General features: G+C 42.4%; 1 protein-coding gene across 1 annotated transcript in view; it reads left to right on the forward strand.

Moving 5' to 3' along the window:
- Positions 1–16,297, forward strand: part of MON2 (MON2 homolog, regulator of endosome-to-Golgi trafficking) — a 461,654-nt gene that overhangs the window by 27,050 nt on the left and 418,307 nt on the right. The window contains 1 exon segment of the mRNA XM_030215834.1: positions 5,749–5,812. Within this exon segment, the coding sequence (XP_030071694.1) occupies positions 5,749–5,812 (64 nt within the window).

The raw sequence follows: 16,297 nt of genomic DNA on the forward strand, positions 1-16,297 counted from the left end.
TCGAGAGCTCCCGCCCCATCTAATAATAACCAGCGCCGCAATTGATTGAAAAACTGATCGGGTGGTCTTACAATCTTGCATGGACAGATTTGTTACTAAATCCCCAGCTGGAATGGCACTACGTGCGGGGAAAAAAGATAAAGAAAAGACCAAAACGCTTACCCCCGATTCCAAGATGGCGGCGGCCCCAGAACAGGTAGATCAAATTTTTACAAGCTCTCAATTAGAACAAATCACGTTGGCAGTGGCGAAGGCCTGGCAGCCGAGGTGGGACGCGATGGATCAAAAGTTGGACGCAATCCATACAAAACTAGAAGGACTAGAGACCCGCACGGAAGATCTTGAAACTCGTGTCTCGGCTCTCGAAGACGATTCTCACGGCTATAATACAGACCTCCGAGACGTTAAGCAACAACTCCAAGAACACATGGAAAAGCTCGAGGACCTTGAGAATCGCTCACGAAGGAACAATCTTCGGATTGTAGGCCTCTCTGAGAACATCCCAGATAAAAACCTGTCGGAGTGGCTAGCCACGTGGCTGGCGAAAGAGCTGGCCTTGTCAGATTCTATGGGTCCACTAATCATAGAACGGGCACACCGTGTGGGACGCCCCAGAGAAAATCAAACTAGACCACGGGTGATAATAATGCGCCTGCTGAACTACCGTCAAAAAATAGAAATCTTAAATGGATTCAAGATACGCAGAGGGGAACTAAAACACGACGGACGGCCAGTGTTAATGTTCCAAGATTATTCAGCGGGAGTCCAGGAACAACGACGGAAATATCACCCTATATGCTCATTGCTGGCCCAAAAACAAATGCATTTTATTCTCCAATATCCTGCATCTCTAAAAATACTAAATCAAGGACGATGGGAAACTTTCCAGTCCCCTGAAAAAGCGAGATCCAGTTTAACAGAACAAGGCATAATAAAGAAAGAGTGAGAGCATATCAGTAACATCGGGGGAGCGAGGAATAGAACATTATAGTGGCAGTAAGTACAATTTCCACATAAAAGGGGTGGGAAGCTCTCAGTAACCCAGGTGATCTCTTGCTAAATTCCGGGTTAGTGCCTGGAAAGATGGCTGAAGGGATGGTAGTAAGGGGGGGGAGGAAGGGAGGGAGGGAGGGTCTCGGGGGGGGAATAAGAATGACAATCATAAACATCACGGGAATAGCTATGTGTCATACGAGAAGATATAGTGCAAATTGGGAATGGGCAGAGCTAACCCCTAAAGCAACTATGAGGATTAACGCCCAATCTTGGAGCTGGGGAGATACACATTGTAGAGGTGGAATAGGGGGAACATTTAGAAGAACATCCGCCATGAACAGGGAAGACAGGAATTATGACCACTAGGATAATAACATGGAATGTAGGAGGTATTAGCACCCCGATCAAGAGGGCCAAGATTCTCACAGCATTAAAAAGACACAAAGCAGATATAGCATGCTTGCAAGAGACACGCCTAACAGATAAAGAACATTCTAAACTGCAAAAATTGTGGGTTGGTGAGGTATTCGCGGCCTCGTCACAGAGTAGAAAAGGAGGAGTTGCGGTCCTGTTTAGAAAGGGGCTCCCATACAGAGCAACCATATTAGAAAAAGGGGCCCAAGGAGAATATATTCTATTAAATGTGTGGCTCCCAGGGAAAGAATTTACATTACTGGTCTTATACGGGCCCAATAACTATGAAGCCACGTTTTTCAAATCTCTAGCTGGGAAATGTTTACAGAAAGGAGGGGGAAACCTAGTAGTTGTGGGTGACTTTAACGCAGTAATTGACCCACGCCAAGACTGCTCAAATATGCTAACCTCTCATTACAGGGGAACACGAGCTAAAGAATTTCAGGGGTTTAATCGGACTCTTGACCTGGTAGACCCATGGAGAATTCACCACCCGGGAGATAAAGATTACACACATAGATCAAGAGCGCACGGGACATTTGCCCGGATTGATTATGTAATGGTGGCCCGCTCGCTATTTTATGCAGTGAAATCAGCAACTATTGGGCCTGAGGAGATAACAGACCACTCATTAGTGTGGGTGGACTTTGCATTCACAAAGGATGATAGGGGGGGGAGAGGGTGGAGATTTCCAGCACAGTTATACCAAGATCAACATTTACGAACCCATATACAAAAGACCTGGGCCCAATACCTAGAACATAATCAAGTACATCTAGATTCACAACCAGAGCTATTCTGGTCCGCTTCTAAAGCAGTATTACGAGGGGCCATCATAGCATATTGTCACATTAAAAATAAAAAAAGGGCCATTGGTATTTTAAGGTTGGAACGACAATTACAAAAAGCTAAGAGAGTCCACCTACATCAGCCTACAGTAGGTAACTTAGAAACTTTAAAGGCCACCCAGGTTGCATTGAATAGCTTACTGCATGAAAAAGAACTCAAATCAGCTCTGTTCTATAAATTTAAATTACAGACGTTTGGTACCAGAACAGGCAAAATGCTAGGACGTTTAATAAAAAACGCAGGAGTCCCAAGGACGATAACAGCAATTAAAGACCCTAAGGGGAACATTCTCACTGATAACAGAGACATAGGGCAGGCGTTTACAAAATACTTTACTGCATTATATCAGGCGGGACCACCCTCAACAGAACAGGCGACAAGAACTTACTTGAAAAAGATGGGGCTTCCAAGATTAACTGTAGAACAGGTGGAAGGTCTAAATAATCCATTAACAATGCAAGAATTACTAGGGGTGATCAAAACATTAAAATTATGGTCAGCTCCTGGTCCAGATGGATTATCCGGGGAATATTTTAAACTGTTACCGGGAGAAGCTTTAGCAGCGTTGTTAGATTACTATCAGGAAGTAGTGGACAAAAAAAATTTCCCAAGATATGCCAACTCGGCATTGATTACACTGATACCGAAGCCAGGGAAACCTCTGGATAAGGTGGAATCTTATAGGCCGATATCACTGCTCAACGTTGACACCAAAATATTAGCAAAAATGTTGGCAGAAAGACTGGCACAATGCCTGCCATCACTGATAGGGGAGGAGCAGGTGGGCTTTGTAAGAGGTCGCCAATCGGTACACAATGTACGAAAAATCCTGATGGCCCTAGCAGCAAGCCAACAGATCCGAAGGCCTACACTGATTTTGAGCTTAGACGCAGAGAAGGCCTTTGATAAAGTAGGATGGGACTTCATGTTTTCAACATTATCAGAGATGGGCATAGAGGGCTGGTTTATGCAAGCAATACAGGCGCTATATAGCGGACCGAGAGCAGGGGTGGTGGTAAATGGTGTTAAAGAACCTGAATTCCAGATTCACCGAGGTACAAGACAGGGTTGCCCCCTGTCGCCTTTGCTATTCTTGATATCCCTGGAACCTCTGATAAGAAAAGTCTCTTCAGCCTCAGATATCCGGGGGGTCACATTGGCAGGCCAGGACATAAAAATTTTAGCATATGCAGACGACTTGCTAGTGGTCTTGAGAGAGCCCACTGACACACTGGGACCACTAATCCAGACAATAGAAGATTATGGGGGCTATTCAGGTTTCAGTTTAAACTTGCACAAATCAGTGGCACTGCCAACATCCCCAGAGGTGCGAACAGGATGGAAAGGGACATTTCCCTTGCAATGGGCACAAACCTCCATAAAATACCTGGGGGTGAATATCCCTATGAACTTGACCACCCTTTATGAACAAAATGTACAGCGATTGATGCAGGACACAAACAAACAATTGCTTGCTTGGACTGTATTGCCACTCTCCCTGATGGGGAGAATAGCTCTGTTTAACATGGTTATCGCTCCCAAATGGCTATACACTTTTCAAACATTACCACTCCACCTAACAAAGAGGGATGAGCAAAAACTGACAAAAATAGTACAATCCTTTTTATGGAAGGGGAAGAAACCACGCCTCCCTTTCTCCACAATATGTGTTCCTACAGAGTACGGTGGACTGGGTCTATTAAATGTAAAATTTTTGACTATTGCCAGTGGAATGCGTCATTTGAACGACTGGTTTAGAGGCACGCAAGACTATACCAATACATCAATGGAATTACAATTGTTTCCTGGCCTACATTTCAGTAATTATCTACATACTGGAGGACCTCCACCCCCATATATACTGCAGAAATCTGGAATAATGGGATCCGCGAAGGCGGTGTGGAAATGGATCTGTAAACTACATAGGTTTTCAGCTAAAACCACTCCATATCTGTCGATCTGTGGAAATCCCGCCTTCGAACCAGGGCTCCTCTATCCAGTTTTTGCCCGCTGGAAACGGAATGGGCTGGAATATCTGACGCAGGCAATCACTCCAGAGGGTAAGACAAAATCCTTTCAAGTCTTAAAAACTGAGTTTGCAATGCTTCCCTCAGACAGGTTCCACTACTTCCAGTTAAGACATTATATACAATCCTTATCATGGGAGGACCTGGCTGGGGATGTCCAAGAGGAATTGGCCTCGGCTTTCTCACTGACAGCACAGCAGGGGGTGCCTCTTAGGTTCCACCATAGACATATCCGAGATACGGCAGAAGAGTTGGATTACAAGAAGCTATTACTCATGTGGCAACAAGATATACCAATGAACCTTACCTTGTCCCAGCTCAAATCACATATACTTGCAATGCGAAAACAGACAATGATGGTATCGCATTGGGAAACACAATACAAGGTGGCGTTAAGGTTGTATATATCCCCCCGAAGGGCATTTCACATGGGACTCTCTCCTTGGGGAGAGTGCCCTAAGTGTCAAGAGCCGGGGGCTACTTTGGGGCATATGTTGTGGTCCTGCAGAGGTATACGCCAATTTTGGAAGGATATAATACAATGTGTCTCCGGAATGTGGTTATCAGGATGGAAGTATGATCCAGGCTTACTATTGGGACATTTGATATTAGTCCATCCCATCCCAGCAGGATTAACAGCCTTTGTGACCAAGTCTATCATAGTGGCTAAACAGGTGATTTTATCTGAGTGGATTACCAGACAGTACCCCACCAGTTCTCAGTGGAGAGCCCGCATGATCGCATTAATGCGAATGGAAAGGATGGCAGTGACAGACTTTAAAGCCCAGGCAGGACGACAATTTCAAAACATCTGGAGCCCATTCCTTGATACAATGACCTCCCAAGCTAGAAGTAGAATATTGAACTTTTAATGGACACATGGCTAGACGCAGAAGTTTTTTTTTTTTTTTTTCCAAGAAAGGGGGGGGGGGGGGGGTTGGATTTGGGACTTGGGTAAGGAAGAAGGGAGGGGTGGGAGGCAGAGGGAAAGTGAAAGAAGGTTTAAAGGACTAAGAAGCCACACATTACGTTTTTGTATTACAATGTTCCTTTATTCAATAATAAAAAGATTAACACAATTAAGAGGAGAGATGGTCAAGGGGAAGAGGGGAAGTAGGGGGGATAAAATGAAAAATTTGTATGACGATCTGAGTTATAGCACCATCAGTTTGTATTGGTTGGATACCTTGTATATTTGTACAAGCTTTGTTACTATTAATAAAAAAGATTTAAACATAAAGTAGTTAATTACAGGTACCATCAAATGATAATTAAATCTAAAAGCTAAAATTTAAAAAAGAACAATAAAATCAGCCCAGTTAATATTGAATCACAAATTTATGAACAAAGTATGTTTTTAATGTTTTGCGAAAATTAGTATACAAGGAAATTTGTCTCGAGGTAAGTGGAAGACTATTCCAAAACTGAACTGCTTTTCTAACAATTGCTTTTGTATTTACAGGCAGCTGAATCTGGAATAATAAAGGTTAAAACAATTGCTGCACGAAGCACTGACATCCTTGCAGGTAATTGGTATAAATTGTATTCACTATAGTAGTATTCTGTAGTGTGGTTGTTTATTCAGAATACAAGAGACATTGGCATTCACAGTCCCTTGGGAAAGAGTGTCATAGTTGCTGTCCATTGGTGACACCTGTAGGAGCGTAGGTAGGAATCAAGTTTTTTTGGGGAACCAGGGGTGGACTGGGGGAGGGGCAACATTTTCTCTGTACTCTTCTCCCCCCCCCCCCAACTTTGTTAATGATTTTATCATTCTTGAGGGGGATGCTTAATCCCCGCCAGTCAGTAAGATCTTCTTCCCAGAACTGCCCCAGCGCTGCCTCAGCAGCAAATAATTGGCGGCCTCCTTTCCAGCTGCCGATGCCAACACTTCTTTGAGCGTGCACAAAGGGTACCGGTGTTGGTGACACCACTGATTTCTTTGCTGCTGAGGCAGCACTGGGGGAGTTGAAGGCAGTGGATCTCATTGGCTGGCAGGGATTGGGCACCCCACCAGCCATTCAGCAGGCAGTTTGGGTTACGGATGGGGCCTGAGGCCAAACTGGGGGGGACCCGGGGCTCATGCTCCCAAGGGCCCCCATGGCTAAACCACTGACACCTACTATATAGATCCTTGATTGTAGAGTTCCAGAAGGAATATGGCACCCGGACATTGGACTATCTCTCTAATATTGGGTCTAAAGTAAATTGGGACTGAATATAAAATGGGTGAAAAAATCCTTGAATAATTGTGAATGAAGGTTTATGGCACGAGATCTCATGCCTGCAAACTTTTGAGTTTTGGTCACTCTGAGTTTGGCATGAATTAGCAAGCAAAACTGGGGTACACATCTGAGACTGTCTCACAACACACACACATGCTCTCTTTCTCTTGTTCTCTCCCGCCTGGCTCTAGAAGAGCATACCTGCAGTCCAAGTAACCATCTCGAATGAACTACTGGTAGGGGGGAGGCTAAATTTTTTCCATCAGAGCTAGCCCCTTGTAACTTCTGATCGGTGGGTTCTTCAAATAACCTGTCTCATTTGCACAGCGCATTGGTGTCAGCGACCACAAAATTTGGCCTCCGAGAGCATCGTTCATCAGCTCTCCACTGAACAGGTACTTGTAGAGGAAATCTCTGCCCTTTTACAGGCCATTGCGGTCAAGCCCATGCCACCAGAGGAAGAAGTGAAGGGATTCTATTCCAGGTACTTCCCTATGCCCAAGAAGACAGGGGGCTTTCGTCCCATCCTAGACCTAAGGACCCTGCACAAATTCCTGGTCAAAGAAAAGTTCAGGATGATTTCCCTGGACGTCCTGCTTCCCATGATTCAGGAACAAGATTGGCTATGATCTCTGGTCTTGAAAGATCCCTATACCCACATTTTGATACTTCTAGGCACAGGAAGTATCCTAAGATTCCGAATAAGGAAACACCACTGTCAGTATTGTGTTCTGTCTTTGGCCTCTTGTCAGCTTCCAGGGTATTCACCAAGTGTCTAGCAGTAGTTGCAGTGTTTTTATGCAGCCTGGGAGTGTATGTGTTTCCTTGTCTGGACAAATGACTAGTCAAGAACATATTGTAGGAAAGAGCAAAAGAGTCAATGCAAATAACTATTTGGGTTTTGGAGCTGCTAGGGTTCGTAATAAACTACATCAAATCCCCACCTTCTTCCAGTTCAACAATTGGAGTACATAGGAGCCCTGCTAGTTGCAATGCAAGCTTGGGCTTTTCTACCAAGTGAGAGTGGAGTCCTTGATAACCTTACCTTGCAGGTCTGAAGCAGCAAGCAGGTCACGGCTCTGCAGATGTTGAGATTAATGGGTTACATGGCCTCTACTATGCATGTCATTCCCATTTGAGAGAGGCCCAGTGGACCCTAGCTTCTCAGCGGTCACAGCTTGCTGGAAATCTAATGGATATCATCCAGGTTCCTTGAGAGTTGAGTCATTACCTCCTTTGGTGGACAGTTGGTCATTCCCTTCTCTGGTGGACAATTCGGTTGCATTTGACTGTGGGACTACCATTCCAAATTCCACCTTCTCAGAAGATGTTAATAATGGATGCATCCAACTTGGTATAGGGAGATCATGTAGATAGATGTTGAATTGTCATTCCTATAAATAAGTCTAAATCTACAAATGGACAGTGAAACCAGTCATTTGTTTTAGATTTGCATTACCTATTAACAGGGAAATAAGACCAGCAGGGATATTAGTCTCTTCTAAACTAAGATTCAAAATGGATTCATTTTTACAGTGGGGGAAATAAGTATTTGATCCCTTGCTGATTTTGTAAGTTTGCCCACTGACAAAGACATGAGCAGCCCATAATTGAAGGGTAGGTTATTGGTAACAGTGAGAGATAGCACATCACAAATTAAATCCGGAAAATCACATTGTGGAAAGTATATGAATTTATTTGCATTCTGCAGAGGGAAATAAGTATTTGATCCCCCACCAACCAGTAAGAGATCTGGCCCCTACAGACCAGGTAGATGCTCCAAATCAACTCGTTACCTGCATGACAGACAGCTGTCGGCAATGGTCACCTGTATGAAAGACACCTGTCCACAGACTCAGTGAATCAGTCAGACTCTAACCTCTACAAAATGGCCAAGAGCAAGGAGCTGTCTAAGGATGTCAGGGACAAGATCATACACCTGCACAAGGCTGGAATGGGCTACAAAACCATCAGTAAGACGCTGGGCGAGAAGGAGACAACTGTTGGTGCCATAGTAAGAAAATGGAAGAAGTACAAAATGACTGTCAATCGACAAAGATCTGGGGCTCCACGCAAAATCTCACCTCGTGGGGTATCCTTGATCATGAGGAAGGTTAGAAATCAGCCTACAACTACAAGGGGGAAACTTGTCAATGATCTCAAGGCAGCTGGGACCACTGTCACCACGAAAACCATTGGTAACACATTACGACATAACGGATTGCAATCCTGCAGTGCCCGCAAGGTCCCCCTGCTCCGGAAGGCACATGTGACGGCCCGTCTGAAGTTTGCCAGTGAACACCTGGATGATGCCGAGAGTGATTGGGAGAAGGTGCTGTGGTCAGATGAGACAAAAATTGAGCTCTTTGGCATGAACTCAACTCGCTGTGTTTGGAGGAAGAGAAATGCTGCCTATGACCCAAAGAACACCGTCCCCACTGTCAAGCATGGAGGCGGAAATGTTATGTTTTGGGGGTGTTTCTCTGCTAAGGGCACAGGACTACTTCACCGCATCAATGGGAGAATGGATGGGGCCATGTACCGTACAATTCTGAGTGACAACCTCCTTCCCTCCGCCAGGGCCTTAAAAATGGGTCGTGGCTGGGTCTTCCAGCACGACAATGACCCAAAACATACAGCCAAGGCAACAAAGGAGTGGCTCAGGAAGAAGCACATTAGGGTCATGGAGTGGCCTAGCCAGTCACCAGACCTTAATCCCATTGAAAACTTATGGAGGGAGCTGAAGCTGCGAGTTGCCAAGCGACAGCCCAGAACTCTTAATGATTTAGAGATGATCTGCAAAGAGGAGTGGACCAAAATTCCTCCTGACATGTGTGCAAACCTCATCATCAACTACAGAAGACGTCTGACCGCTGTGCTTGCCAACAAGGGTTTTGCCACCAAGTATTAGGTCTTGTTTGCCAGAGGGATCAAATACTTATTTCCCTCTGCAGAATGCAAATAAATTCATATACTTTCCACAATGTGATTTTCCGGATTTAATTTGTGATGTGCTATCTCTCACTGTTACCAATAACCTACCCTTCAATTATGGGCTGCTCATGTCTTTGTCAGTGGGCAAACTTACTAAATCAGCAAGGGATCAAATACTTATTTCCCCCACTGTATAGCCTAACCAACAGATGAGGAAATGAATCCATTCTATTCTGGGATAACAAAGTACAAAAATAGGAGTTAAACAAAATACAGCTGTCCAATTCCAAGACTATAACAAATGATACTTTCTTAACTATAAATAAGTCACTTTGATGCCAGAGAAATGGTAAAAAAACATTCTTCAACAGTAATTTATCTTTTAGCTGTGCATGTAGTGCCTGGACAATCGTGGTACTTCCTGAGGTTAATGGTGAAGGCTGAGAAAACAAGTTAGTCTTATCAAGTTGTACCATTAAGATAGGAATATTTCCTTAAATATTCTAGACTAAAAATTAACTATTCATTTACAAAATCCACAATTTGCTCCTCTTGTTCATATGATCTCTATAAAGAGCACTATGAACAACCCAAGTTTTAGACTAAAAATTAACTATTCATTCACCAAATCCACAATTTGCTCCTCTTGTTCATATGATCTATAGAAACAGCACTATGAACAACCCAAGGATAATAACCTAACACCATATTACTTAACTGGACTGAAATATTATTTTTTTTCTGAAGTTCTATATATCTGCAGAGTTAACTTTACATTTGTTAAAAGTTATATGTTACCTACTTTCTTATGATCGGAGGTTTTTAGGCTAATGAGGAGGTTCGCACGGCAATTTGAATTGGGAAATTCACAATTCACAAAGAAGAGCTAAGCATCTGAAGCCTTTTCCTCCTTTCCTTAAGAATAGTAAAATTGGATATACTTGCTGTAATATAAAATAGAGGGTTCTCGAAAGCAAGGTTTTTGCCATATAATCTCTACTTTCTTATTCAAACATTTAATTCTTATAAAACTTTTTTTTCCTCACATATAACAGCAAATACATTTAAGATTCCATCCTGTCATGAATTTGCCAATCCACAGGTAATTAGCAAAACCCTTCACTTATCCAGGAAATAACTCTGTCTTAAGTTCTTCTAAGAAAAGCTGTGACTAGTGTAGGCTTGGTTTCTCCTGACATCTTCAAAGGTCTTCAGGCTTTTCACACATGTGGAGGTATTGAGAATTGGGGTGACTATACTATAATCCATCATTCTTCTGAGTTCAGCATTCCATTCCCTAATCCAGAAATTTCTGCCTCTGGTTGAGGAAAATGATTGGGCTTTTAGTCCTGAGATAGCATCTGTTGAATTGGCTATAGACCCTCCTTACATCAATAAGAGATGCCTCCTTTTTTCTTCACTGCAGTTATGTGTGGTCTCGCTTCAACTGAGCAGCAAAGTAAAACAAAGAGAGATAGTGTCCCCTGAAATGAGTGAAAATAAGGAATGGACATAAGAGTCAGGGCAGGATGGAGGAGTGGCCTAGTGGTTAGGGTGGTGGACTTTGGTCCTGGGGAACTGAGGAACTGAGTTTGATTCCCGGCCCAGGCAGCTCCTTGTGATTTTGGGCAAGTCACTTAACCCTCCATTGCCTGCCGCATTGAGCCTGCCATGAGTGGGAAAAAGTGCGGGGTACAAATAAAAAAATATATATAAAATATTTATACATACAGTTTCCTAATATTACATCCCTTTGAAAAGCACATATTTCCTTTAACTGGCCTATCTCTTTATTTTAAATTTCATAAGCTTAGTATTAATTCTAGCATTACATACAAGACAATACTTTAATACTGAAGGAAGGAATAAACTCCTAATGCAATAATAAAAGTAAGTAGAAAACTAGGAAAAAGTTCATGAAAAATAAACACACTATAAAGCTTTACTGTTCAGTCTCTTGAAAACTTTGTTGCAGTTATAGGCAGATAATCCTGGTGACAGATGAGTCTGCAGCGGCCAGTCCCCTCTAGTAGCAGATGAGGAGAAGGTCCAGATACTGTAAATCATCCTTCTTTGCACAGTTGCAGTGGAAATTTGTGCTGGTACCTTTTACATACCTTATGCTTCTATGTGGGGGAGGTTCTTCTTCCTCTGGAAGGCTTCAACTAATCTTCTCTATATATAAAAGGCACCACCAACGTTCTAAATGAAGCCTCCAGCCGGAAGTGTGAAGGGGGGGAGATATCCGGTTTCCCCATGAGTGTCTGCCCCGCCCTCGCTCTCTCTGTAACGCAAACAGTGAAGGAAAACACAGTAAAGCACGAAATCAAATCGCTCTCTCTGTAACAGTGAAGGACTCGGAGGGGGGAGGGGAGAGAGGGCAGAAGCCCTAACTATCTCTGTAACACAAACACAGCAGGAAACTTAACACTGAAGGACTCGACTCCAAGTGGGGAGGGGACAGAGAGCTGAGGGGACAGACAGCACACTCCCACATGCACACAGAAGAAAACCTTGCTAGCCCCCGTTTCATTTGCATCAGAAACGGGGCTTTTTTACTAGTATTAAATAAAAGCTCTTTTGAACCTTCAACATGGCTCAAAACAGTAAATCCTTTAAACATGTCATTGCAAAGAGGATCTCATTTTTGTTTAGGCCTCAGGTCAGTTAGTGTCTACATAGCTTCTAGCAAGCTTTACAGTCTGTTTTTATATCAGCCCAGTTCCTTAACAAAAATTCCATTAGCTCAGTGATTTTTATTCTCAGATTTTTATACAGTTCTATTTTATAATTATATTCAATTCACATAACATGCCTACTCAAATACTTCCATATATATGTTCACTTTACACATACCTTTCAGTCAACCTGCAATTTTCTTTCTGTACGTGCTGCCTATTATAATAACAGTCACCTTCTACCATCATACATCCTATTCCTGCCATGTGACTATTCACACTATTTTAAACAGTTTACACAACTTGCACAATGGCAGGTAACAACTTTACATTTTCTCATTACAAATACATCTTCTCATTTACTTGGAACATCTCTTGAACATCTCTTTAACCTTTAGCCTTATCAAATTAGAGAAGGTGCAGAGAAGGGCGACGAAAATGATAAAGGTAATGGAATGACTTCCTTATGAGGAAAGGCTGAGAAGGTTAGGGCTCTTCAGCTTGGAGAAAAGGCGGCTGAGGGGTGTTATGATAGAAGTCTACAAGATAATGAGCGGATTAGAGCGGACAGATGTGAAGCGTTTGTTTACACTTTCAAACAACAACAAAACCAGGGGACACAAGATGAAGCTAGAAGATGGTAGATTTAAAACAAATAGGAGAAAGTTTTTCTTTACTCAGCGTGTAGTTAAACTCTGGAATTCGTTGCCAGAGAATGTAGTGACAGCAGCTGGCCTTACGGAATTTAAAGGGCGTTTGGACAGATTCCTGAGGGAAAAGTCCATTGAACATTATTAAAAATTTTTTTTTTTTTTTTTTTTTGGGGGGGGGGGGGGGGGGTTGCCGGGTTCTTGAAGCCTGGATTGGCCGCTGTTGGAGACAGGATGCTGGGCTTGATGAACCCTTGGTCTTTTCCCAGTATGGCGGTGCTTATGTACTTATGTACTTAATTTGCTATAAGATCATTTTCCATCTTAGTTGATCCACCCGACAGTCCATTGTAGTGGAGCATTCAAAAAATAAAACCCTAAAACTCCAGTGAGATATGTCATAATTAAGGGGTTAACCAATTCTGAATATGACAGACTTGAAATAAACAGTAAAATATTATTAAAGTATAGTTGTTTATCCACTCCTACCCTAGCTGAGATAATATTTAACCATCTCTCTGACCTCATGTGCAACTTTCTTTAAATTAGTCACCTTACTTTCTAACTCTTACCTATCTATATGTTCCATCTTTGCTTTACCCTTCACTATCAATTAAAATGTTCTATGTATTGTGTTTACATTGTAAGTAGTATGCTATGCCATACTTTGTATTGTTGTTTGAATATTTTACTGCTGTAATTGTCTATTGCTCATGTTTGATCTATTCTTACTGTACACCGTCTTGAGTGAATTCCTTCTAAAAGGTGGTAAACAAATCCAAATAAATATAGCAACTTAATCTTTTGAAAAACTGTCTCTTATCTCAGAAATATTCCAATAACCTACACTTAAAAGCTATACTACCTTTTCTAATTCCTAACACAAAGGAAATGTATGTTCATAAAAAGATATCTTGCATAACTAACAATATTAGGGCAACAAGTAATTGGTTAAGTGCACAGTTTTCCCATTTATGCAAAACAGGTCTCATAAAGGACCTGGAAGGGGGGGTGAAATTTAACATTCCATCTTTCTACAGTTATCATCTAAATGGTATACATGTTATTTACAGGCATCCTCTTGTTTCTGAAACATTTAAGGGACAAGAGACTCTCCCTAAGCTAGGGAAAACACTGTCAGTATTCAATTGATGTAATCAATAAGTTCAGGAAGCTTGTCATTCAGATAATGGTCCTAGCATGGGAGGTCTAACAACTTATCTACTATATGGTGAAAGAGAGTGGGTTTTGGAGGGCTCGCTGTTTCCTCCACAAACGTAACAGGTAGGGGGGTATGGGCCTGGATCCGCCTGCCTGAAGTGCACTGCACCCACTGAAACTGCTCCAGGGACCTGCATACTACTGTGATGGAACTGGGTATGACATCTGAGGCTGGCACAAAATATTTTTAAATATATTTTTTGAGGCTGGGAGGGGGTTAGTGACCACTGGGGGAGTAAGGGGAGGTCATCCCCGATTCTCTTCTGTGGTCATCTGGTCATTTCGGGCACCTTTTTGTGCCTTGGTCTTAAGAAAAACATGACCAGGTAAAGTTGTCCAAGTGTTTCTTTCGATTATGGGTCGAGGACGTCCAAGTTTAAGGCATGCCCATGTCCTGCCTTCGCTACGCCTCCGATACGCCCCCTTGAACTTTGGCCGTCCCTGCGACGGAAAGCAGTAGGGGACGTCCAAAATCGGCTTTCGATTATACCGATTTGGACGACCGTGTGAGAAGGACGCCCATCTTCCGATTTATGGTGAAAGATGAGCGTCCTCTTTCGAAAATGAGCCCTATAGTCTCTTGGGACATTCGCATTCCAACCAATATAAAGCTCAATGCAAGAAAACTAGATATAATGATGGAAAAAATATGAAAATGACATAGATAACAGAGGTGTGGTGCCAAGTGATTATTCTGTGGATCATATGGAAAGGGAGAAGATCCTTAGGTACCAGGAAATTCAGTGAGTGACCAAGAAAATGTTTCCATTGTATTGGATGCCACAGGCCTGATTAAAAGCATCTTCCAAACAGAAAGAAGCTCTCTGTGGCACAATTCAAGTACCATGACAATGAATCAGTAGATTTGAGAGACTGAGATCATACTGCTCACATCCTGGCTTAAGAGTGAGGCTCATTACTTTCATGATATATGCAGAACTGATAGAGTGGAAAAAAACAGAGTAGGGTTAAATAGTCAGTATTCTCAATGGAGAAGGGTAGATAGTGGGGTTCCCCAGGGATTTGTGCTGGGACCGCTGCTTTTTAACATATTTATAAATGATCTATAGATGGGAATAACTAGTGAGGTAATTAAATTTGCTGATGACACAGTTATTTAAAGTTGTAAAATCGCAAGAGGATTGTGAAAAATTGCAAGAGGACCGTACGAAACTGGGAGACTGGGCATCTAAATGGCAGATGACATTTAATGTGAGCAAGTGCAAAGTGACACATGTGGGAAAGAGGAACCAAACCATAGTTACGTGATGCAAGGTTCCACATTAGGAGTCACCACCCAGGATAAGGATCTAGGTGTCATCGTGGATGATACATTGAAACCCTCTCTGCTCATTGTGCAGCTGCGGCTAAGAAAGAAATAGAATGTTAGGAATTATTAGGAAAGGAATGGAAAACAAAACTGAGAATGTTATAATGGCTTTGTTTCTCACCCCTCGAATACTGTGTTCTGTTCTGGTCACCACATCTCAAAAAAGATACAGTGGAATAAGAAAAGATACAGAGAAAGGCGGCACAAATGATATAGGGGTGGGATAACTTCCCTATGAGGAAAGGCTAAATTATCTAGGGCTCTTCAGTTTGGAGAAGAGACGGCTGAGGGGAGATGTTATAGAGGTTTATAAAATATTGAGTGGAATGGAGCAGGTAGATGTGAATCACTTGTTTACTCTTTCCAAAAATATTAGGACTAGGGGGCACGCATTGACACTACAAAGTAGTAAATTTAAAGTGAATCGGAGAAAATATTTCTTGACTCAATATGTAATTGGACTGTGGAATTCATTGCCAGAGAAGCTTAGCAGGGTTTAAAAAAGGTCTGGATAATTTCCTAAAAGCAAAGTCCGAAAGCCATTATTAAGATGGGCTTGGGAAAATCCACTGCATATTCTAGGATAAGCAGCATAAAATCTGTTTTGCTGTTCTGGGGTCTTGCCAGGTACTTGTGACCAAGATTGGCCACTGTTGGAAGTAGGATACTGGGCTTGATGGACCTTCGGTCTGTCCCAGTATGGCAATTCTTATGTTCTTAACCAGAAGAACAATTCTCCATGGATAAAAAAAGCAAAAACAAGAAACAGCGAAGGTGACACAAAGCAAAGCTGAACACCAAAGATGCTAAATAATCCTCTATTGTTGAACTTCACTAGGCTCGACTTGGGCCATGTTTGGGCTACATGGCCTGCATCAGGAGAAGGTTTTAACATAGATCAGAGTGATGTAATGGCTCCAAAAATGCCTAATGTTTGGAATTGAATAAGCCACAGATCCAAGCAGTATGCTGA

The sequence above is a fragment of the Microcaecilia unicolor genome, chromosome 10, assembly GCF_901765095.1.
Source record: "Microcaecilia unicolor chromosome 10, aMicUni1.1, whole genome shotgun sequence".
Lineage (NCBI taxonomy): Eukaryota > Metazoa > Chordata > Amphibia > Gymnophiona > Siphonopidae > Microcaecilia > Microcaecilia unicolor.